Below are 24,514 nucleotides of genomic sequence, written 5' to 3'. Positions count from 1 at the left end.
ATATATATCAGAAGCACTGTTTTCATCAAAGACCCTAAAGAAGCAATGCATTTCTTATGATAGATAGATAGATAGTTTATTAGTCACACGACCAAAGCCGGTGGAATTTGTTCTCGCTGCCTGCTCTGCGCTGACTCGGTCAATAATGTGTAGTGAATTAAATGACTAGTTAGTTAGTGAAATCAAACTCATATATCGCAAACATAATGGGCATTTTTATCTTGTGGCCATCCACAATTATATGAATTGATTTAAGAAACATAATGACTGATTGCGTTGATGTCAATATTGAAATTTGTTCAGAATAATAATGAGCAACTAGAAATTGTATGTGTATTGCATTATTTATGCTTTTCTGAATAACATTTTCGTATTCAGGTACATCCCTAGTTTCAAATCGTATTGTTTGTTCCCAGATCTATAAACACAGAGATGTTTTGATGTTTGATGACGGCTACAGAATAGCGATCCCTTTTCAATAATGTGTAGTAAATGAAATGACTAGTTAGTGAAATCAAAGTCCTATCTTGCAAACAGAATGGATTTTTTTTTAATAGTGTATAACAAATGATTGAACGATTGTATACTGTATAATAAATGAGCCCACTGCACTTGAATAAAAGCTCTTACTTAGTTTTCCAAAATGAGATTAATCAAATAGAGGTAAACAAATCTTGCTGATCTCAAATGTTATTGTTTGGCCCAGATCTAGAAGCACAGAGATGTATTGGCCTCTGAAGATAGTTTGAGAATTGATCACAGTCAGCGGTATTTAATGACTTTCCAAATGACTTTCCAAAATGTACAATCCAAAATGCAGAGCTATCAAGTCTCTCTCTACAGGACCACACTGTTGATATTCTGATCACTGACACAGTAAAGGACACTCAGACATAGCAGAGTACATTTTGTTCATTTGGTAATGAAATAATTTATTAATACTGTAATATCAAAAAATATAGCAAAAGCTGTTCTATGTTAAAAGATGTTTAAATGTTGTAGGAGTAGGTTTTAAATGTCTGGATTTCCATCCCTTGTCTTAGTCTCATTGAACTCAAGCTGGTCGGGGGTCAGACTTCTGTGCAGCCTCCTTAGCCCAGTGTGCCTGCAGCGCAGCGACCGCATCATCCACCTTGGAGCTCAGGAACTCTAAAGCCTCCAGGATGTAGAGAAGTTCTTCGTTGTCCATCTCCAGCAGCATCCCTGTGACCTTGGCAGCTAGACTGGGGTGAGTTTCCTTGATAAGTTGGAAGAGATGCTCACCTGGAGGGATGGAGAATCAAACAAATCAGTAACAGTTATTATACAGTATAGCTAATGGGGGATCTAAAGATCTTAAAGTAGACTCACCCAGCAGCTGTTTCCGCTCCTCAGGAAGAGTGGCGGCCAGCATGGAGGCAGTCAGCGAAGCAGGCTGCTGCTGCTGCTGCATGGGGACCTGGGACCAGTGTGCCTGCAGCGCAGCGACCGCTGCATCCACCTTGGAGCTCAGGAACTCTGGAGCCTCCAGCATGTAGAGAAGTTCTTCGTTGTCCATCTCCAGCAGCATCCCTGTGACCTTGGCAGCTAGACTGGGGTGAGTTTCCTTGATAAGTTGGAAGAGATGCTCACCTGGAGGGATGGAGAATCAAACAAATCAGTAACAGTTATTATACAGTATAGCTAATGGGGGATCTAAAGATCGTAAAGTAGACTCACCCAGCAGCTGTTTCCGCTCCTCAGGAGGAGTGGCGGCCAGCATGGAGGCAGTCAGCGAAGCAGGCTGCTGCTGCTGCTGCTGCATGGGGACCTGGGACCAGTGTGCCTGCAGCGCAGCGACCGCTGCATCCACCTTGGAGCTCAGGAACTCTGGAGCCTCCAGCATGTAGAGAAGTTCTTCGTTGTCCATCTCCAGCAGCATCCCTGTGACCTTGGCAGCTAGACTGGGGTGAGTTTCCTTGATAAGTTGGAAGAGATGCTCACCTGGAGGGATGGAGAATCAAACAAATCAGTAACAGTTATTATACAGTATAGCTAATGGGGGATCTAAAGATCGTAAAGTAGAATCACCCAGCAGCTGTTTCCGCTCCTCAGGAGGAGTGGCGGCCAGCATGGAGGCAGTCAGCGAAGCAGGCTGCTGCTGCTGCTGCATGGGGACCTGGGACCAGTGTGCCTGCAGCGCAGCGACCGCTGCATCCACCTTGGAGCTCAGGAACTCTGGAGCCTCCAGCATGTAGAGAAGTTCTTCGTTGTCCATCTCCAGCAGCATCCCTGTGACCTTGGCAGCTAGACTGGGGTGAGTTTCCTTGATAAGTTGGAAGAGATGCTCACCTGGAGGGATGGAGAATCAAACAAATCAGAAACAGTTATTATACAGTATAGCTAATGGGGGATCTAAAGATCGTAAAGTAGACTCACCCAGCAGCTGTTTCCGCTCCTCAGGAGGAGTGGCGGCCAGCATGGAGGCAGTCAGCGAAGCAGGCTGCTGCTGCTGCTGCATGGGGACCTGGGACCAGTGTGCCTGCAGCGCAGCGACCGCTGCATCCACCTTGGAGCTCAGGAACTCTGGAGCCTCCAGCATGTAGAGAAGTTCTTCGTTGTCCATCTCCAGCAGCATCCCTGTGACCTTGGCAGCTAGACTGGGGTGAGTTTCCTTGATAAGTTGGAAGAGATGCTCACCTGGAGGTGCTCACTCGTTTCGCCTGGACGACGGATCACGGTGGCACGCAAGCCGGCTTCGGAAGGTGGCATCGCCTCCCATCATAGACCCAGAACAACCGCAGGGTCCAGCTGAGTTCCCACCTGAACTGGTGGAGGCCGGGGTTCGCCCAGAGGCTCGTCCGGCCCGTGCCCGGGTCAGACCAGCACACCTGAGAGACTATACCGTGGACTGGTGAACCCAAGGGTAAGGTTTAGTGCATAGCCTGTTCAGTGGCAGAATAACCCACATGGCTATGCTGGTGACTGGCAGTCTAACCAGTTCATCAAGTTTAAAAAAAGAAAAAAAAAGTTTGATAATTATAATGTTGTGTTATTCATTGTGTTCTTCTGGTTCCTGTGGGGGGGGGTAAATGTTATGTATGTGGGACTGCGCCTTTAAGAGGCACCGGAAGTTAGTGGGGTTACCCCGGTTGAAGTGTTGTTGGAGTGCAAGATGGCGATGTGTGGAGATAATAAAGTGATGACTGTTATCCAAGGTGCGGACAGTTATTAATCATAACAAGCGTGTCATTGGTTTTCAACAACGTTGAAATGTATTTAGGTTCTCTTTCATAGTATTCGTTTCGTATCTCACTATGGGAACGCCCCCTGCGTGACCTCATCAGAAACTGAATTACACTGCGCCAGCCCATTGGCTGGCCCAGGCGACGCTTGTGTCACGAGGGACGGGACCCTCCGCCTATATAAAGCGCACACACAGCGTCTGTCGTCATTCAAAAACCTTTTCTCGCTTCTCACTGGAGCTGACAACAACTGTGCGGGTGGCTAGAGCTAAACAGTCCACAGATACGAGCGACCAAACTCGTGCCGACGGGCGCTCTGCTGCTAAACTGCACTTCGTTGACGTTCACAGGAGTAGAAATACTTCTGTTGAAGAGTAGGAATACTCTGACTCGGGGTAGCGATACCCCGTGTTACGATTCGAGTAGCAATACTCGCCTTGCTCGGAACGAAAAAAGTAGCGATACTCCTCGTTCTGAACGACGCGAGTAGCAATACTCCCTGTTCTGCGAGTAGGAATACTCCGAACGGTTACGGGTAGCAATACCCAGTGTGAGAGACAAAAGTAGAAATAACTTTATCTCTATAACGCACTGCTAGCGGGTAGATAGTAATATCCCTCCTCTGGCCCCTCTGTTTCCCTTGATAGCTGACAAGCTAACGGGTGAAGTAGCGAGGCCTGCTAGCAGCTAGCCTACAACCCTTAGCCAGAAATGGCTAACGTTGAGGCTAGCGGACCTAGCACAGCCGAGACTAGCCGGAAGACCTGCCCGTGCGGCAAGTCAATGGCTAGCTGGGACACTCACTCTAAGTGTGCAGTGTGTCTGGGATTAACCCACACCCGGGCCGCTGTTATCTCTACCGATGAGTGTATCCACTGTGCAGTGTTCCCCAAGAAATCTCTCCGCCGACGGCTGAGTCGCATGGCTAGCCTGTCAGGAGAAGATCCGCTTCTGTGTAAGGCAGCCGAAACGCTGCCATCACAGTCTAACGCGCACATGTCTCCAGGTTTACCGACACCATGCTGGGCGGACTTAGTGCCACATAGCCCTGACATCGGTTTCCCGGTACTGGATGACAAGGGGATGGACAGCTTTACCGCTGCTCGCTATGAGAGAGACTCGGACAATGATGAGGGAGGGTCGCGTGACTCAGACCTCATTTTGTCCACCGATGATGAGGAAGACTCCTCATTATCAACCGGTAGGCGCGGAGCTGGAAATCCCCCCACGCCTGACGGAGGTAACCAACCCTCCGCCCCGTCTCCCATGGACTGCGACATGCAGGACATGTGCAAGCGAGCAGCGGAGAGGCTGAATATCCCCTGGCCCGTCGCCCAAACTGAAACTGCTATGTCACGCTTTGACGGCAAAAGACTGCAGACGGCGGCTAAGACGGGGAAACAAGTTATGCCGTTCTTCCCTGAGCTACTCGATGAGATAGCAGTTACGTGGAAAGAACGGCCATTCAGCGAGAAACACCCAATAATCGGGGGTTCTCGACTGGATTGTGAGGGGATGGACTCCCTCGGCCTCCGCCACATCCCACCGGTCGAGCCGGTGGTGGCGCGCCACCTGCACCCGAAGACCCCCGTATCTTCGGCTGCCCCGTCCCTACCCTCCAAGTCGGACCGCTTCCAGGCTAGCCTTACAGACAAGTGCTACAAAGCAGCGGCACTGACAGCGAGGGCTCTCAATGCCTCCGCACTCCTATCAGCCTACCAGGCTGAGCTGGAGGAGGATATAACCGCTAACCCAGACAATATGCCTACCCTATGGGAGGAAATCTGCGTTATAACGGATCACATCCATCTCCACAAGACGGCCATTCAAGCCACGGGTAAATCCATGGCTCTCATGGTACTGCAGGAGAGGGCGCGTTGGCTCGGTCTCACCAACCTGTGAGGAGGAGAGAGAAGAAATTCTCGACACCCCTATCGTACCACAGGGTCTCTTCGGTGCAGCAGTCACCTCAATGCAGAAGAGATGTGAAGACAAAAAGAGAGAGGATGAGGCTATGGAGCTGTGCCTTCCGAGAAGAGCGCAGCCCGCAGCTTCCGTGACCCAGCCACGGCAGTCATATGCGCAGGCTATCTCTCGCCCGGCCCCTGCCTTCAAGATCCCCAGAGCGGCTAGACAGCAGGCAGCGCCCCAGGCACCCAGAGGTCCCAGGAAACCATGGGCCAGAAAACAGGCTCCCCGGGACAGACCTCAGGCGTCCCCGCCCCCTCCCCCGGCCGCCGCGTCGGTGAGGAATAAGAAGCGGGTGATCTGACAGCCTCTCCTCGGGAGGAGAGCGAGTCCAGTCGGCCCCCCTCGCTGACCGCTCTGTACCCTCCCAGCTCCGTTCCAGAGCAAGTTCGGTACGACATGTTCCATACAAAGTGCGAGACCACGGTCGGCGTCCGTGTTCACACGCCTTCCGGGGGAAAGCTGAGAGACTGTTCATACTACAAAGTTGTTTGTCACTCAAGCACGTTAATGCACAATGTATTAAAAATGTCCCGACAAGCGCATCCAGGCAGAGTGCCAAGGGCGTTGTTAACAATGTTGAAAAGCATAAAAATAAAAGAGATGTTGAAAAACAAATCTTTCTCTGCCATAACGCAGACCGTGGGACTAGCCCGTCCCGCGGCTGTGATGCAGAAAGCGGCCCGACCGCGCACAGCGCGGGAAGGCACGCTAGGCGGCTGTTGCGCGCCCCGGCCCGCCTCCGTGTCTTGAATCAGCATCTCAGAAAATACAAATTCAGGATGTTGACACACTCTTCCCTGCTAAGTTTCATACGAGCAGGGGATTGGTTCACATCAATCGACCTGAAGGACGCTTATTTCCACATTCCGATATATCCTCCACACAGGAAATATCTGAGATTCGCTTTCCAAGGGATAGCGTACGAATATGTGGTCCTTCCCTTCGGCCTGTCACTAAGCCCAAGGGTGTTTGTAAAATGCACCGAGGCAGCAGTGGCCCCTCTCAGACAGAGGGGTATCAGAGTGGCCACATATATCGACGACTGGTTAGTGGCAGCCACCAACCGCGAGGAGGCGGCGCGTCACACAGCGGTCATTTCGAAACACCTAACGAATCTGGGGTTCCGAATAAACATGGAAAAGAGCATGGTGACACCCTCCCAACGCATCGCGTTTATAGGGCTCGCACTGGACTATCCGAGCCAAGGCGTTTTTGTCTCCAGAAAGAGTGGAGACGATGCGCGCGACTATAGCGCTGTTTCGCAGGGGCAACATAGTTACCCTCAAACAATGCCAGAGGTTGTTAGGCTTGATGGCCTCCGCTGTGGTGGTCATACCCCTGGGGCGCCTGTACATGAGAGGCATCCAGCGCTGGGTGGCCTCTCTGGGCCTGGACCCCTACCGCGACGGTCACCGTCGTGTGAGGGTCTCCAGGGATTGCTCACTGGCTCTGCACCAGTAGAAGGACCCAGGTTTCATAACAGGGTGTTTCTATGGGACCTGGCCTGAACAGAAAAGTAATCACCACGGACGCCTCTCTGAGAGGCTGGGGTGCCACTTTCGAAGGGAGAACGATAAACGGGGGTTGGGACCCGCACTTACGTTCTACCCATATAAACGGCCTGGAACTGCTAGCTGTTCACTTGGCTCTGAAACATTTCCTCCCGTGGTTGAGAGGACATCATGTTTTGGTGAGGACAGACAACTCCACGGTCGTTGCCTATGTAAACAGACAGGGGGGACTGAGGTCCCACCAGTTACACACCATGGCACACAGACTGATAGTGTGGAGCAGTGAGAGCAACCCATGTACCGGGCATTCTGAACTACGGAGCAGATTTGTTGTCCAGGGGCAACCCACTGTACGCAGACTGGAGACTTCACCCCGAAGTAGTGAAACAGATTTGGTCACGATTCAGTCAAGCGACCGTGGACGTTTATGCTACGGCAGAGAACGCCCAGTGTCCCCTGTTCTTCTCTCTGCGCGATCGGGGAGCCCCGCTGGGAGTGGACGCATTAGCGCACGAGTGGCCGAGGACCCTCCTGTATGCGTTCCCACCGGTGGCACTCATTCCCCCGACTCTGGCCAGAGTGAGGGAAGGAGATCTGTCCATGGTGCTGATAGCCCCGTGTTGGCCGGGAAAGCACTGGTTGGCGGAGATTTTTCATCTCCTATCCGGTCCGCCATGGCAACTACCGCTGCGCAGGGACCTGCTGACCCAGGCGCGGGGGGAGATATTCCATCCCCACCCAGAGAGATTGTCTCTGTGGGCCTGGCCCGTGAAGGGATCAACCTTGCACTAGTGGGTCTTCCCCAAGGGGTGATCGACACTATTCAGTGCGCCAGAACCTCATCAACTAGAAAGTTGTATGGGCATAAGTGGCGTGTGTTCGAGACTTGGTGCTCAGAGTCACACACTGTCCCTTTTCAGTGTTCTGTGACAGTTATTCTGTCATTTCTACAGGACTTGATTGAGAGGGGTAAGGCTTTCTCAACCGTTAAGGTCTATTTGGCAGCTATTTCGGCTTGTCATATTGGCCTGGGTGGAAAGTCGATAAGCCAGCACCCGTTGGTGTGCCAGTTTATGAAAGGGGCCCGAAGGAAATTGCCTACGTCTAGGCCGTTAGCTCCTTCATGGGACCTCCCTATGGTACTAGATGCTCTCTCCTGCCCACCGTTCGAACCGCTGGAACAGGTGGAGGTGAAAGTGTTAACGCTAAAGACGGTCCTATTGCTTGCTTTGGCTTCGGCTAAGCGCATAGGTGAAGTCCATGCGCTCTCGGTGCACCGAGAGTGTACAAAGTTCTCCCCAGGGGACTCTAGGGTCAGTCTGATGCCTAACCCAGCCTTTATTCCGAAGGTTATAGGCTCTTGCACCCCTATAGAGTTGGCTGCCTTCTATCCCCCGCCTTTTGCCTCGGAAGAGCACAGGCGGTTGCATACTTTATGTCCTGTCCGCGCGCTGCGTGTTTACATAGACAGGACTCAGGGTTGCAGGAAAGGTGACCAGTTGTTTGTATCCTGGGCGAATCCACACACGGGAAAGCCAGTGTCGAAACAACGCCTTTCCCATTGGGTAGTGGCGGCTATTGCCTTGGCTTACTCTAGTAAGGGTCTACAGCCCCCCGCGGGCTTACGTGCGCACTCTACTAGAGGTTTGGCGACCTCCTGAGCACTCTTTAAAGGGGTGTCTATTCAGGAGGTGTGTGCGGCGGCGTGCTGGGCTTCGCCCCACACGTTCGCTAGATTTTATAGGTTGGATGTTACGGCTCCAACGCTATCACACTCAGTCCTCAGTTTGGGTTCCTCTTAGGACGTAGTTCCTAGAGTGTGAGGGTCCATTCTGGGACAGTTGTCGTTTTACAGGCAGGTCTGGCAATACGGGAGTAAGTATATTCCCATAGTGAGATACGAAACGAATACTATGAAAGAGAACTTTAGGTTATTTACATAACCCCGGTTCTCTGAGTAGTATTCGTGAGTATCTCACCTTGCTTTAGAAGCGAGAAAGAGGTTGCTTGTTTTGAATGACGACAGACGCTGTGTGTACGCTTTATATAGGCGGAGGGTCCCGTCCCTCGTGACACAAGCGTCGCCTGGGCCAGCCAATGGGCTGGCGCAGTGTAATTCAGTTTCTGATGAGGTCACGCAGGGGGCGTTCCCATAGTGAGATACTCACGAATACTACTCAGAGAACCGGGGTTATGTAAATAACCTAACGTTTTTCTGAATAAAAGTCAGAACATTTTGATTGGTTGCCGACTTGTTCCCCCTTTCACCAGCTGCCGTCACATGTTACATATTCTCCTCTGATGCTTTTTGAGGACTAAGTGAGTGCAGGACAGGAGAGGACATGAGGAGTCGTGTTCCAGACAGTTATGGAAAGCCTTCCGTTATTCCAGTCACCTTGAGGAAGATTCCTCCCCGGGAGTCTTTGGAGTCCTTAGCGGCCTGCTGGCCGCACTGGTGGATCTCGTTCCCATGCAGCTCTGCAGTGCTGCCGGGGTGCAGCTCCACCCCTGCTCCCTGAGAACACCATCAACACCACCACCAACAGGTCAGGTCTAGCCTGGACCTAACCTTGCCTGCCCAGGTTTGACCAGCAGAGGTAGAAATTGGAGGACGGTCTCATTGATGATGCATGGAACAGAATGAGGAATGGCATCAAACACACACACACACACACACACACGTCATTCCATTCCACGCATTACAATGACGACCCTGGCGGAGGGAGAGAGCAGCGTCTGTACCTGAGCGCCAAAGATCTCACAGTTCCTCATGACCAGCGAGGCTCCGGTCAGGACACACACCCCCGTGCCGTCACACTTCAGGGTGCAGTTCTCCAGGGTGGTCTGTCCTGACTCCACCACCACCACGCCGTTGCAGGTCCCTTGCTGCACCAGCGTCAGGTTCATCAGCGTCACCTCGGACGATTTGGACGCCACGAAGTAGTCCTGGGCCGGGCTGGAGGAGAACACCACCTCGTGCCTCTCTCCTTCTCCTGCGGGGGGTGCAGCATGGGAAAACTCTTACCAAAACTCTTACCTTCCCTTTCAGTACACCGATATCTATATCCCACATTGAAATCCCAAGAGCTTTATTGTCCATCGAACATTTTCTTTCGCGTCGGTTCATCACAATACATTCAGACTTGGTATTATTGGAAGAAGGAGGTATTTCACCCTTGATGATGATGTCATCAGTGAGGGACGCCAGAGCGTCGGCCTGGTACTCTCCTGGGAACACCACCACCGTGTCACCGGAGAAGCAGGAGTCCAGAGCTGCTGACAGGTTGCTGTGCTGCAGGATCAGAGTGTCTGACGAGAAGTTCTTGATCTGTGTGGGTCACGGTGGAATAAACGGTTCATTTATATTTATTTATATTCTCCCATTGCCTCTGGTTCTTGTCCCCTGGTTTATCATATTGTTACTCCCTATAGCCCCTAGACCAGGGGTCGGCAACCCGCGGCTCCGGAGCCGCATGCGGCTCTTTTGCCCATCTTCAGTGGCTCCCTGTGGCTTTGACCACAAATTATATGGAAATTAACAACGATTATTTATTTTTTACGTTGCCGCGGTCTCTCTCCTTGAACTACAACTCCCTGCTTACACTGTAATGTTGTACGTGGGCCAATAGGATTCGGATATGTTGGCACATGACTAGTATTATACATTTTGACTGGACCCAACACGAGACTGGATGTGACGGGGTTTTTTCAAGAGTAGACCTATATCCACAGGGATTGACGAAGTACTGCGGCAGGCAAAGAAAGAAACTATCCGCATTGTCTACAACTTTGTGGCTAGATTTATAGACGGACATCGGCGACGCACATCGATGAACGGGAGCTTCCCAGGGAGCGCTATTTGCCTACTTTTAAATGCAAAAATCGGCTTGTCATTAGCTCAAACCGTTTCCGAATTATGAACTTCTAAAGAAGGTATGATATTTGGGAGCGCCGGCGCTCCTGTGGGTCTGAGAGGGTTTAGATCAGGGGTCCCCAAACTTTTTTCTGTGAGGGCCACATCATGTTTCCTTTCTGTGATGGGGGGCCTGGGTCGGTCTCTAACATAAAATAATATATAACGGAGTGGAACGGTGTGAAATGGAGGTGGTTGCGCAAAGCAATTGCGAGCAGGAGAGCACTGGTGGATGCAAACAAAGTCTAAACAGTTGAATTTGGATGGAATTTATACCTATAGTGATATGTCAATGAAATATAATCAGTTTTACAGTCTGATACATGAGGGAGGACCCTCATCATACACGGAGGAACCCATGAAGCAGGGCTGTCTGGGGGTCCTTAAACGAGCATCAAACACTTAATTTCTTGCATTCTGGTGAATTTAGATGCACCAATTTGTGCCCTTTCTGCATCAATTTATGGTGGAAATGTCATTATTTATGTAAAGGAAAACACAATATTCAGGCACCAGATGACCATTCAAAATGTAATGTAATATAATGCAATATAAGGCTCTCAGGCATTCTGAGCCAGGGATGCTGCGAAGCTAAACAAACTGGTGAAGAAGGCCAGCTCTGTGGTGGGGACCGGGCTGGACAGCCTAGAGGTGGTGGCAGAACAGAGGATGGGGAAAAAACTGGCGGCCATGCTGGTCAATCCCTCCCACCCGATGTACGGCGAGCTGGCGGGGATGAGGAGCAAGTTCAGCCACAGATTTGTTCTCCCCCGCCAAAGTACAAAAAGATTTGGACAGTCCTTTGTTCCAGCTGCACTCCGACTCTACAACCAGGCCCTGCAGGGTGGGGGAGACCTGGAGCTGGAACTTTTGGAACTTTTTACTTATTGAGCCTGCACTGTTTTATGTATTTTATTGAATGTTTTCTGTTTTCTGTATTGAATGTTTTCTGCCCTAACTGAGCTGTTTGACAACAAAATTTCCCCATTGGGGACAATAAAGGTTTTCAATCAATCAATCAATCAATTCTGTACTTTCAAATATGTATTCTCCTTGAGCAGTCAACATCAACTATAAATCAACACGAAAGCTAACTTATTTGCGAAACAGCGCCCCCACCATCACGTCGGCGCAATGCCGCAATTGCAGTTAGAAATTACAGAAATCCACCGAGTGCAGCGCTTGTAGAAAATACGACCGTCAGAGTTTTGTCGAGAGCTGGAGGCGGCTAGGAATATGACGGAGGCGGCTTCTCAAAATTCTCAATGCAGGAAAAACCCTGCTTGACACAGATCATGAACATATCGGTAAAATTATTTCGTTTTCTCCTGCAGCTGGGCATCTACATTATCTAATCCCCCATTGTTTCAATTCATCTGGTGCCTACTTGCGGACAGACTCACCGCGGGACACACCTCCTCCGCGATCACATTCATACATTTATTGACAAACTTCTTTGCATTTAACAATAATAATCACTTGTGCACTGTTGGTTAAAAACCCTGCATTCTGAATCAACTTTTCTCTTTACCAAACGTTTGGCCATTTTTCATCTCTCTGAATGTTCGTTCTAGCTCGCGTGCACCTGCTACAGATCCGTGATGTTCACTATGGAACGTTACGTTGAATGTACCGCATTCTGTGGGCGGTTGAAACTAACTAATAATGTTATTAATGAAAATAGTTTATAACTAAGGGAAATTTTTATTTGAAAGCCAACCTTTAATATCAAATACAGATATGATATGATTAAAACATATATTTAAGTTTAATTTTCAAAATATGTTTCTGGCATTGTTGAGAGTGTGTGGGGGCGACGTTGTTCAAAGGGCCGGTCCAAGTGTGGGGGCGGGCCGTGTCCGGCCCGCGGGCCGTAGTTTGGGGACCCCTGGTTTAGATAGTAAATAGCGAAAAAAGGACGAGGGAGGCTAGTTTTCATTTGGTACTGTAGTCTACAGTCTGTAGATTTGTCTATTTTTTGGCTGATCTCTTGGTTTGCTCACTTCCTCCGGATGAAATTACAAATGTATCCATATTTTTTCTCATGCTAGTATAGCCAGATAAAAGTATCAACCCACCTGTTAAAAGGCACCAGAATACACGAAATTGCATCTACTCTGTTAAAAAAAATTGGGGGGGGGGAACCCCCAGACCCCCTTTACGCTATCCTAGTGTTTAACTTTTGTAAAGCACAATACGTTTGCATTCGGTTGTATGCATATGTGCTAAGGCTTATGTATTTGTAGCCTACTTAGTAATTTTGATAGTAGGCTAATATAGCTTATATAGACACTTACAGCATGTGTTGCCTTCATTATAAGGCTTATATAAGGCTTTTCATTTTTTGCGGCTCCAGACAGATTAGTTTTTTGTTTCTTTGGTCCAATATGGCTCTTTCAACATTTAGGGTTGCCGACCCCTGCCCTAGACGCTATATGGTGTAACAGCAAAGCTGTGATCTGATCAAACCTCTGTAATAAACAGCAATAAATAACGCAAAACAGCTGTAGCTCCGACTCCTACTACACAACTAAGTTGTCACCACTCATGTTCCACATGTGTGCAGCAGACTGAGGAGAAGCAGACCCACCATGTCTGTTGTCATCTGGGCCACGATATGTGTCACACTCTTCCCTGATCCTCTCTGGCCCTTTCTGCGCTTGGATATCTGGCAGTAGAAAGTCCCATGCCATCCCACCCTTATACACACACACACACACACACACACACACACACACACACACACACACACATATATATATATATAGGTTAGGTTATGAATAATAAAATATGTATAGTTAAAATATGTATATGTATGTGACCCAGGGCTATGGTGTGACCAGTGCGTGGGCGTGTCGGTACCGATACCAGTACTTACTTACTTACTCCTCCCAGCTCTTCAGGAGGTTATAGATCAGGGACAAGTCGTAGAACTTCTTCCAGCACTCCACAGTCTCCCATGGCAGGGCCTCCCCGTGGATCATGTTGGTCTGGAACTTGATCAGCTCCTGGCGCTTCCTGCGGTACTTCTTCAGGGTCTTCCTGTAGTGCTCGCTGAGCGGACTTCTGGTTCCATCCTGGATGTCGTAGTAGCTGGAACAGAGCATGAAGTGTCCTGCCCTGAAGTGGTCTTTATTCTTTGATTCAGCACGAACATCAATGAACGAATTATACACTAATTATGAACTAATATATACAGACGATGTTGTGTATTAATCAGAATACCGCCAATGGTGTCAATGTCACTTTAACATTATATTTTGTGAAGATAATAATAATTTTACCACAAAGTGAAATACCAAACTGAGAAATAATCACAACCAATTGTCAATGATGATTATGTAATCAAGGTATGTCAAAGAAACACAGACAGAGTCATATTTCCAATTGCATGCATAGTAAACATGGTTATTACTCACAGCTGAAGGCGTTTCTCAATGAGCCCAGCGTAGTCCTCACACTCCTCCTCATCGTCCCAGTCTCTCCTCAGGAAATCGTAGAAAAACCTGCAGCAGAGAGATTCATACAGGCTGTACTCTAACCTGCAAGAATTCTGTGCACAAGATCTCAGGTGTCAAAAGCTGACCTACACTGCATTACATTTACATTGTTGGCATGTAGCAGACACCTTTGTCCAAAGCGACAAATACATGGGAGAATTTGGGGAGATTGAACACCAGACTGGAGGCAGCATTCTGGATGAGCTGCAGAGGACCTAGACACATATTAAGCCTAAACTAAAGCCTAAATCTAGACTAAAATGCAACCTCCAATGTAGGTTTTCTATTTAGATTTGTATGTAGTCAAAGACCAGGCTTATCTGTTTCTGGCAAACCTTGGGGTTTCAATGTTCAGATATCCTCAATAGTAATAATAATACAAAGTAAAAAAAAAAACAAACGTTTTATTGCCATGCAATCAAGTTGTCAGTCAATTGTTGGAATTTGTTATTTTATGCGGCCATAGATGGCGACCCTGGCGACCCTTGCTCAAGGACACCTTGACACATAACCAGCCATGGTTTGAACCGCCGAACTGCCAACCTTAGACGCCGGCTCTACCTCCTGAGCCACTGCCGCCCCCTAGTATTTACCTTGCATGTTCCAGGCGCTCTGCAATGCTATCCACAGCAGGGCCCAACCCTTGTACAGGATAGACATCCCAGATTGGCACAAAGTAATCTTGCTCCTTCAGGACCTCTTCAACCAGCTCTCTTCGCAGGTTGGCGAAATCGGAGGAGAATGGTTCCGCCACAGAGACTGACACTCGAAGAGGGACCATTTTGTCTTCACATGGTAAACAGTTGACCTAGACATACACAATTATAATAATAATAATAATAATAATAATAATAACGCAAATTAGAGGAGATAATGAAATAAAGTGTTTATTGTTCTTAATATTTCAAACAGCCATGAACTGCAACTGGAGGTTGACAGTTGAATGTGGCCTACTGTGTATTTTGTTTCCAACGCTAGAGGGAGCCCCTGTCAAAGAAAGTGTTGCTGACACTAAGCACAGTTAAGGTTGCAACGAACTTGCGAGCAGCAAATGTCATCTATCTCTGACTTTGTACACTAACAGTAACAGCCACACACCCACGCTATTCAATTTGATTCAGTAAAAGTAAATACAACACTTGATACCTCGACAAGCACACCGATGAAAGGCAGGTCCTCGATACAATCGGAGTTGACCCGCAGGAGCTCGGAGGCAGCCATCCACACCGCGTCCAAGACTGTTGTCTGGCCAGTTTGTCAACGATGTACACGGTGATCGCTGCATCTGCGTCTTCTACCTAAAAGTCAATTTGCAGTGACAAATGAGATGTTTATCAAATATGTGAGCTTAGAATTATAAGGTTCTATCTCCGTTTAGTGTAGTTCAGAGATATTGAGCGTCAAAGTTTTTACATTCCATTATGTTTTGTGAGATGGAACTTTCTGAATTACCTTATGAATTACTAACTCAAAGATTTCAACATTTAAAAAATAACACCACACAGGCATTAATAAACACCTAATGAATCAGATTATGTAAAAAACTCAATTTTGACAAAAATTGAGATAGAACCTTATAATTCTAACGTCACGATGTGTTAAAAAAAATGACTTCTATCAAAAGTGAGCCATGCTAGCTAGCTACGGTAGCTGACTCACCGAACGCTGCTTGGCGATCATCTGATCACAGAACAGAGCGACCCACTCGTCGGACGTGTGCGCCTGGTGGGAGATGAAGGTTTGGGGCAATATTTGAGCCCCCTCTTCATCATCATCAAGTGGCTCTTCTTCTTCTTCGCCATCGGGATTGGGAGGGAGAAGTTTCCCTCTGCTGAAAGTCGTTTTGCTCCTGACGGTTTGAGGAGTGACAACAGAAGACTCGTCGCCGGTCAGATCAGGACTGTTGGACGGGGCCTTCTGGAGGGTCGACGCCTCGCTGGAGTCGCCGCCTCTCGATGTCGTTTCTTCATGAACATCATCATCCTTACCCGGAGGAGGTGGCTCTGGGGAACAGGTCGCCATCGTCTGAACTTTGTTGGCTAATTTTCTATTATAGTTAGTGATATAACTGTGTGAGATGGAGCTACTCGCAAATACCCTGCAGTCTGGCGCAAACGGCAGTTGCTGAAAAATTAACGAACTCTTAGGTTCGATCTCGCGAGATCCTGGAAGTGGAAGGTTTTGAAAATTTGAAAGCGCGAAACTGAATACTGCTACGTCCATAATAATAATAATAATAATAATAATAATAATAATAATAATGATAATATATGCCATTTAGCTGACTCTTTTATCCAAAGCCACTTACATTGCAGTGAGTCCCAAACCAAATTCCTAACATGTTTACATGTCATGTCAATAAAGTCTTCTAATTCTGATTCTGATTCTGATTCTGATTCTGATTCTGATTCTGATTCTGATTCTGATTCTGATTCTCAGTGAGTGCATACATTTTTCAGTAGGCTATATATGGCCCAAGCGGGAACAAAATCAACTCAAACTTGTTTTAGTGATGAATGTATCGATTTGATATATACATTGTTACAACAATAGGTAAATCAAATATAAAACATTATCTTAAGCATATGTAACATGCGCTATAGGCTATTCGGTCGTCTGAATGAGACAGACGACGAGGGAGAGAGAGCGAGAGAGAGAGAGAGAGAGAGAGAGAGAGAGAGAGAGAGAGAGAGAGAGAGAGAGAGAGAGAGAGAGACAGAGAGAGAGAGAGAGAGAGACTAACATCTTTTTCAAATGTGAAGATGAGCTTATAATACTATATCTATATTAGACTTACCCAAAGATTGTTTACAAACTGGGGAAGCTACACTGACACCTGGAAAACAGTGAACCAGAGTGAGTACTGCTTTATAACCTGGATACTAAAGGACAGCCTGCAACCTCAATAACCCTGAGGTGTGAAGAGGAACAGTGTGAAAGCCTTACTTGTACATCAACAATGGAAGCAAAACTTCATATTCCAGAGCTCCACATCCTCTCCACATGTGCAAATTCATCTAATCCTTCCCTGGACTCTACACACCTCCACACAGAAGCCATCAAAGTAGAGTTTCCAGCAAGAATTACAAATGAATTTGCAAGGAAGAAATACAAAGAGGAGCTCCTGGTGAGCAGTCCAGAGACATTATTTGTTGACTGTATGAAAAATGGAAACAAATCAAACCTCATTTTCCACACCAACAATCCCCAGGCGTGGCACGCTGCCATAATAGACCACTACTCCTCTGTCATAAAAGAAGGTGTTAGTTGTGGATGGAGACTTAGAATAAATTCAGAGGATGAACAAACAATTACAAACGTATACAAAAAAGGAACAGTGATGATCCAGGGCAATCTGAACCACTTTGAGGAAGACTTTCCCAAAATCAAAGAGAGAGCACAGGAGAAGACAATCCACTCTGGTGACGACACCCCCACCACCCCCACCCTCACCACAGGCCAGCTGGACATCCTATCTCCAGCTGATAACATCACAAAAACACCCCAAATAAAGAGTCATCCTCCCACCAAAGAGTCCTATTCGCTCTCTGAGTTTAGAGACAGATTCACACTGTTGGAGATAAAGCAAGTGGAGATGGAACACACACTCAACACACTCAACACACTCCAACCTGGGCAGACAACAGTCCAGAACAAGAACAACTCCCCAACCAGACTCAGTGACTCAGAGGGGGAGAGTGGCTTGTCTGCTCTCTGGACTGTGGTGAAAAAACTCCAAGTCAACGAAGAGGCTTCCAAGCAGGAGATAAGGCAACTCAAAGAAGAGGTGCGAAAGCTCAAAGAGGAAGTGAGAATGCTGACCAGCGAACGAACTGTGAAAGAGCCATCAATCCCCTCACAGGACCCAGCAGAACAACAGGATCAAGATGACAACACCAGCCAACCAGGACCACCTCCAAACCAAGAGCCACAAATTCAAGCGCCCCCTTCTCAATCAGACCCCATTACCGAACCTCAAAATCCCCAAATTATACTCCTCATAGACTCAAACGGGAGATATGTGGAAGAGCAAAAACTCTTCCCAAAACACAGAGTTCTAAAACTAAAGTGTCAGAATACCAGTCATGCAATGGAGCTGCTGGTCCCCCAGCCACATCATCATTCACACTGGCACAAACGACCTGAGGAAGCAGGGAGAAGAGGTGGCCAAGTCCATCAAGGGAGTGATAACCAAGGCCTCCTCCACATTCCCTCACGCGAAGGTAGTCATCTCTACCCTGCTACCCAGGTGGGACTTCCACCCAGCCTTCATCAAAAACATAAACGCTGAAATATCCAGAGAGTGTGCAATAAAGCAAAATGTATACTTGGCGGCCCACCCCACCCTGGACGAGTACAGTCTATATGACCAAGTGCACATCTTCAAGGCAACAGTCCCCATTTTTGCAAAGACCCTGAAGGACGTCGCACTAGACCGCAGACCGAACACATCCTACAGGAGCCACAGAGACCATCAGACCACCACCTCACACAGACCATCATCTAGACCAGTGGTTCCCAAACTTTTTTTAACCAAGGCACCCCTGAAGCTTTCCCCCTTCTCCAAGGCACCCCAACTCTACGAAGATTTTAAAAATGCCTCGGAGCTTAAACTAAAAACAATACACGATGAATTGGTTTGAAAATGTGTGTTTATATATTACACATAAGTATTGCCCCAATGAATTTTAACAAGATAATAAAAGTCATAAATGAACTGTAATGGATGGGCAAGAATGCATAGGTCAGTCAAACTATCGCTAAATTAAATAAAATTGTGGCCCTCAAGGATTGTACAATATGGGAGGAGACTCAGAGGGAATTCTTCACACAAATAAAATATCAAAGGCCTGTATAATCAATCAATGGAACAATGCTTTTTTGGGGGGCTTAAAATAATGCCTTAAAATGTAATTCTCATTTCAATGCTCATTCTGAGATTATTATTTCACATCTGAACCAAACGGGTAACTCACAACTATAATAATTTAACAATAATAATCATGACAGAATTGTAAAAATTTAGAGAAATACAAAACAAAGAAATATGTTGTGCGCATTAGTGGGACACACATGCGCCTGCTTTTGGGAGCAGAGTCTCTTTATGCGGGGAGAGATAGTGGACAGCGCGACACGCAGGTCCTGTTCCACTGACAGTCGCGTGCGTGTCTTGTTCTTGACGTATGCTAGAGAAGAAAAAGCCAGCTCGCACAAGTAGGAGGTTGGGAAGGGTAAAAGCACCTTGATGGCGCTCTCTGAGAGAGATGGATATTCATGTCCCACAAGCAGTCAAAACCTATCCAAACCTAGCTCACCATGTTTGAGCTTCAGTGTGCGGTCCATAATGAGCTCTGCCAGTTCATCTTGAGCTTTGCTGCTCAAACTAGCGGCTGATGCTGATGAGAGGGGGTTGAACGGATCCCGGAGCCAGTCGAAGTCTTCGTTCATTGGAGGGAAATAGGACTCAAATCTCTCCTCCAGCATACGTAGGTGCGCAGCGATCAGATTCAAGAAAGACGCTGACTTGTGTGCTGCGTCATTGGCCGTCAACGTAAACATTTCAATGTTTTTCTTCGTGCTCACTGACAAAAGTTATCAGTTCATCTCGGAGCTCATAGACACGGGATAACACCTTGCCCCGCGACAGCCAGCGGACCTCTGTGTGTAATAAGAGCCCCTCATGCTCGGACCCCATCTCATTGCACAATGTGCTGAACAGCCGTGACTTCAGCGGGCGTGATTTTACATACGGTAATTAACCATTTTCGCTGCTTGGTCCAAGACTTCAGTGAGGAGTAGTTAGTTAGTAACTAGTAGGCCTAGTTAGTAAATTAATATCTTTCAAATCTGAGAAATATATCTTTTATTTGCTTATGAACTCCATTGCACATGTAATAAACAAACGTTTATTAATGTATTATTATTATAATTTTATATTATACTTTTTTTTTTCTTTTTTTTTACGAGCAGATTTGGCGGCACCCACTTTGGGAACCTCTGATCTAGACGACCTGCTGCATCCAGAGAACACCCTGCTGTATCCAGAGGACACCCTGCTGCATCTAGAGGACACCCTGCTGCATCCAGAGGACACCCTGCTGCATCTAGAGGACACCCTGCTGCATCTAGTGGACACCCTGCTGCATCTAGAGGACACCCTGCTGCATCCGGAGGACACCCTGCTGCATCTAGAGGACACCCTGCTGCATCCAGAGGACACCCTGCTGCATCTAGTGGACACCCTGCTACATCTAGAGGACACCCTGCTACATCTAGAGGACACCCTGCTACATCTAGAGGACACCCTGCTACATCTAGAGGACACCCTGCTGCATCTAGACAGAGGACACCCTGCTGCATCTAGAGGACACCCTGCTGCATCTAGAGGACACCCTGCTACATCTAGAGGACACCCTGCTACATCTAGAGGACAGCCTGCTACACCCAGAGGTCTCCCGGCTGCACCAAATAGACACCCTGCTGCACCCCAGGCCAGGCCCACCCCGCCCCTGCCATCCCCATACCACACATTATGCGCAGGCTGTGAGCAGAGGAAGCCCAAAACCTACACCTAGCAGAGCCCCACCCTACGACCTGAGCATACACCAGATGCTCAGTGAGCTCTACGCAGTCATGGTCCGGGACTAAAACCATTAGAACAAAAACAACATGGAATACAAATCTTTAACAATATCATCCTGGAACATTCAAGGTCTGAGGTCAACTGCCTTTGGCATTAAGAGCAGAAACCCAGACTTCACGAAAGAAATTTCAAACACAGACATAATTATCCTACAGGAGACATGGTATAGAGGAGATGGTCCCACTGGCTGTCCCGCCAACTATAGAGAGCTGGTAGTACCATCCACCAAGCTACCTGGGATCAGACAGGGACGAGACTCGGGAGGTATCCTATTATGTTTTGCCTCATCTGACAGAAGGCCATGACAAGGCTGAATCTTTCTTTTCCTCTCACTTTTCACAGTTACACGTCACACCTATACTGAACCCCAAACAAATATTTATCTTGTTTGCTTTGCTAGCCTACAACTTATTATTGGTGTCTTACTTGTTTTGCTGTCTTGGCACTTGGCACAGTGTCACTGTTATAATAGGCATATGAATGATTACACTAATGATGGGATCTTGTAATGTAACATGCTGAAAGTTCGACAATTCAACCCCCCCATATCAACATTCAACTGTCATTTCAATGACTAGATTGTTTGAATGATTTTACATGTATACGTTTACTTGTATCAGTCCATAACATTAATATATTTTATCAAAAGATTATATTGTCATCATTTGTGAATTCAATTACACATGATGAATTAATGATGGTGATAATGACAGAAATGGATGTGAGCTGTATCTTACATGAGAAGGGGGAAGTGAGACTATCAGTATTAGCTGCTAATCAAGAATCACAATGTAAAGGGTTTCAGAGTATAAATGTTAGTGTCAAACTACTGTATGTTTTATCACAGCTTGTGAGTTGCAGGTTGTGCAGTGTTAAAAGCTTTGGGTCACGTTGGCATGGTTGCAAATAAAATGTATTTGACATTGTCTATGTTTGAGTGATCCTTTCTGCTATTAAGTTGTCCAATCACATTCCTGCAAATCTTCTCCCTTGGCAGCAACACCATCACCTCACACACCTCTGATTGGAGGAGCCATGCAGCCAATGCATGAATTGAAATGCTAACTGACGGTGGTATTGTCAAGAGGAAGGTGTCAAGAGGAAGGTCAAGAGGAAGGTGTGACCAGACCCAACAATGCAGATGAGCTGAAGGCCGCTATCAAAGCAACCTGGGCTTCCATACACCTCAGCAGTGCCACAGGCTGATTGCCACGCCGCATTGATGCAGTAATTTGTGCAAAAGGAGCCCAGACCAAGTATTGAGTGCATAAATGGACATACTTTTCAGAAGGCCAACATTTCTGTATTATAAACCCTTTTTTTTATTGGTCTTATTGGTCGTTCTAATATTTTGAGATACTGGATTTTTGATTTTCCTGAGTTGTAAGCTGTAATCATCAACATTAAAACAAAAAAGGCTTGAAATATTTCACTTCATGTGTAATGAATCTAGAATATATGTTTCACTTTTTGAATTAAATTATGGAAAATAAAAAACCTCTCCACAATATATATATATATATACTTTTTTTTTTTTTTGGGATTAACCTGTAAGTATATCTTCTTCAACTATTTTTACATTTCAATGTATGACACATCATTTGAAAACTTCCTGGACGAGAGCCGGATCCAGGACGTCCAAAGCCTGACCCCAGGACTGTTCCTCGGGCCCAATCCACCAAGTACAGCGGGCTCGGCAAAACAACCGCCATGCGTCATCTTTTTCTTGGAGGTAATACACCTTAACAACCACCAGAGGTCAGCATAGCCAATTCTAATGTCTAGAGTAGACTTTAGTCTACCTCAATGACACGAACACATTTAACTTGTTAATATTGTGTTGTTGGGGAGATGGCAGCTGGCTACTGATGTGTACATGCAGCTAATTGCTAGTCATATGCAGCTGATCACAATGTAATATTTTGGCAATGATTAAACATTTTAGAGAGAGGCCCATGATGAACAAGATTCAGCACTGGAGTGGCTCGGCCTCATGGGAAATGTAGTTCATGAGAGCTCTTTGCCGGTTCCTAAACTCCTCACTTTTTTGCTGTGCATTTATACCACACGTTTATTGTCAGGCTTGACTAATACTGGTTAACCCTTGTGTGGTGTTCCGGTCAACCGGACCCGTTTTACATTTTTACTTGGGGAGAAATGGTACAAGAATACATTTGATCAATATGAAACTCCATGGCCTTGGCTTATTTTCTATGAAAAACATGTAAAAGTGAAAAAAATAGTTTTTTACACATCCTACAATACCCCAACACATTTATGTCCTTCATAAGATCTTCGGGTCATTTAGGCCCGGATGCACAGAGACACACAGAAACATACACACACTCACACTGACACTCACTCACTCACTCACACACCTCTGCTCTAGCTTTCCCGTGCCAAGAAGCCGTCTGCTCTCGCACTTTTTACCCTTTGAAGTGCAACATTGTAAACATTTTTACATTTTCTTGCACTGTACAGAACGTATGCAGCAACTGCAATTTGAGGTACACACACTGTCACATTCTGTGCTTCATGTGTTGTGTAGACAGGCATACCCATGCACACACAATTGTAGCCAGTGGTATTTCAGAATTATTTGGGATTTTTCAGACATAATACTGTATTTCGACAGTGACAGTGAAAACAGTGTACATTCCGTTCGTGTTTTGTGATTCAGCATTTGCAGACATTTTTGAGAGATGTATTTCATAGCTATTGGCAAAAACAATCTTAGTTTGGTTCTTTCATTTCTATTCTTGTTCATCACCTGTATTTTCTTTACAGCTTTGATTATAATTAGATAAATGTGAAATTCAATTGAGAATATAAATTAAAAATAATAAACAGCAATGAAAACATTGTTTCATTAACATTTTTCCTAGATAAGTATGATTTATGACACCCAGGTCTTTATTATAGTGGATTTTGCATTTTCAAAGTTAGGGGCATCATGTGCGTAAAAACGCTTCTACTCATCATGCTGTCGTTCGGCCCCACCTATTCCCAGGGGTCTGACACTTTGTGGGTTGTTACTAAGCATCGTCTGCTCCACCCTCTCCAAAGGGCAGCCCCCTAGATCCACTAGAACAAAATATATGCACTTTTGAATGTGTACACAGTACCTATTGTGCATTATTGGGTACCTTTAATATTATGGGCTATTTTGGGGCTTTCTTGCGCCCTGAGTATACCCCCTTGTATGGGTCACCCTTGGGACTAGGAGCACCGTGTTGTTGTGTCCTGTTTATACCGCCAGTGGGCGCTAGTATGCAAGTGATGTATGCAGTGACGGAAGTGATGTATGCACTTCCGGAGGTGAAGAACGGGAGTTGAATAAATGGCGAATTGAACAGCAGCTGCGTGTATCCCGGTCTCATTCTTTTACGAACTACTTTCTTACTACAGAATACCACATTTTTGGCGACGAGGATGGCTATTTCCGTACCCTTACCTACACCGTTCATGCCTGTGCCAGGCGAACCTGCTATTTCTTTTCCTACTTAGTTGAGAATGTTTGAAAATTACATGCTAGTAATTGATGCTACCGGAGAACAATGGCCGGAGGAAAGAAAGCGCGCGATCCTTCTCCATGCACTGGGGACCGAAGGACAAAGACTGTTCTACACTAAAGGATACGGGTGTTACCTACACTTCTGCCGTGGATGGACTGAAAAAGTACTTTGTTCCTAAGGTGAATGTGATTGCTGAACGTCACAAATTTCGACAGAGAGCTCAGGGTCCTGACGAGACGGTTAATCAGTTCCTTGCTT

General features: G+C 46.7%; 1 protein-coding gene across 1 annotated transcript in view; it reads right to left on the bottom strand.

Moving 5' to 3' along the window:
- LOC308168072 (testicular spindle-associated protein SHCBP1L-like) overlaps positions 1-16,120 on the bottom strand; it is a gene marked incomplete at both ends in the record, with an annotated part of 79,914 nt that extends 63,794 nt beyond the window's left edge. Inside the window, 9 exons of the mRNA XM_080542548.1 lie at positions 9,081-9,200; positions 9,428-9,678; positions 9,860-10,013; positions 13,189-13,297; positions 13,485-13,691; positions 14,018-14,140; positions 14,692-14,857; positions 15,259-15,343; positions 15,758-16,120. Of these exons, the coding sequence (XP_080398674.1) occupies positions 9,081-9,200; positions 9,428-9,678; positions 9,860-10,013; positions 13,189-13,297; positions 13,485-13,691; positions 14,018-14,140; positions 14,692-14,857; positions 15,259-15,343; positions 15,758-16,120 (1,578 nt within the window). The remainder of the gene's footprint in view (positions 1-9,080; positions 9,201-9,427; positions 9,679-9,859; positions 10,014-13,188; positions 13,298-13,484; positions 13,692-14,017; positions 14,141-14,691; positions 14,858-15,258; positions 15,344-15,757) is intronic.
- Between the last annotated feature and the right edge of the window lie 8,394 nt (positions 16,121-24,514).

The sequence above is a fragment of the Nansenia antarctica genome (assembly GCF_963989245.1).
Source record: "Nansenia antarctica genome assembly, chromosome: 11".
Lineage (NCBI taxonomy): Eukaryota > Metazoa > Chordata > Actinopteri > Argentiniformes > Microstomatidae > Nansenia > Nansenia antarctica.
The sequence above is the reverse complement of the archived record's forward strand: the minus strand, read 5'-3'. Positions and strand labels throughout refer to the sequence as shown.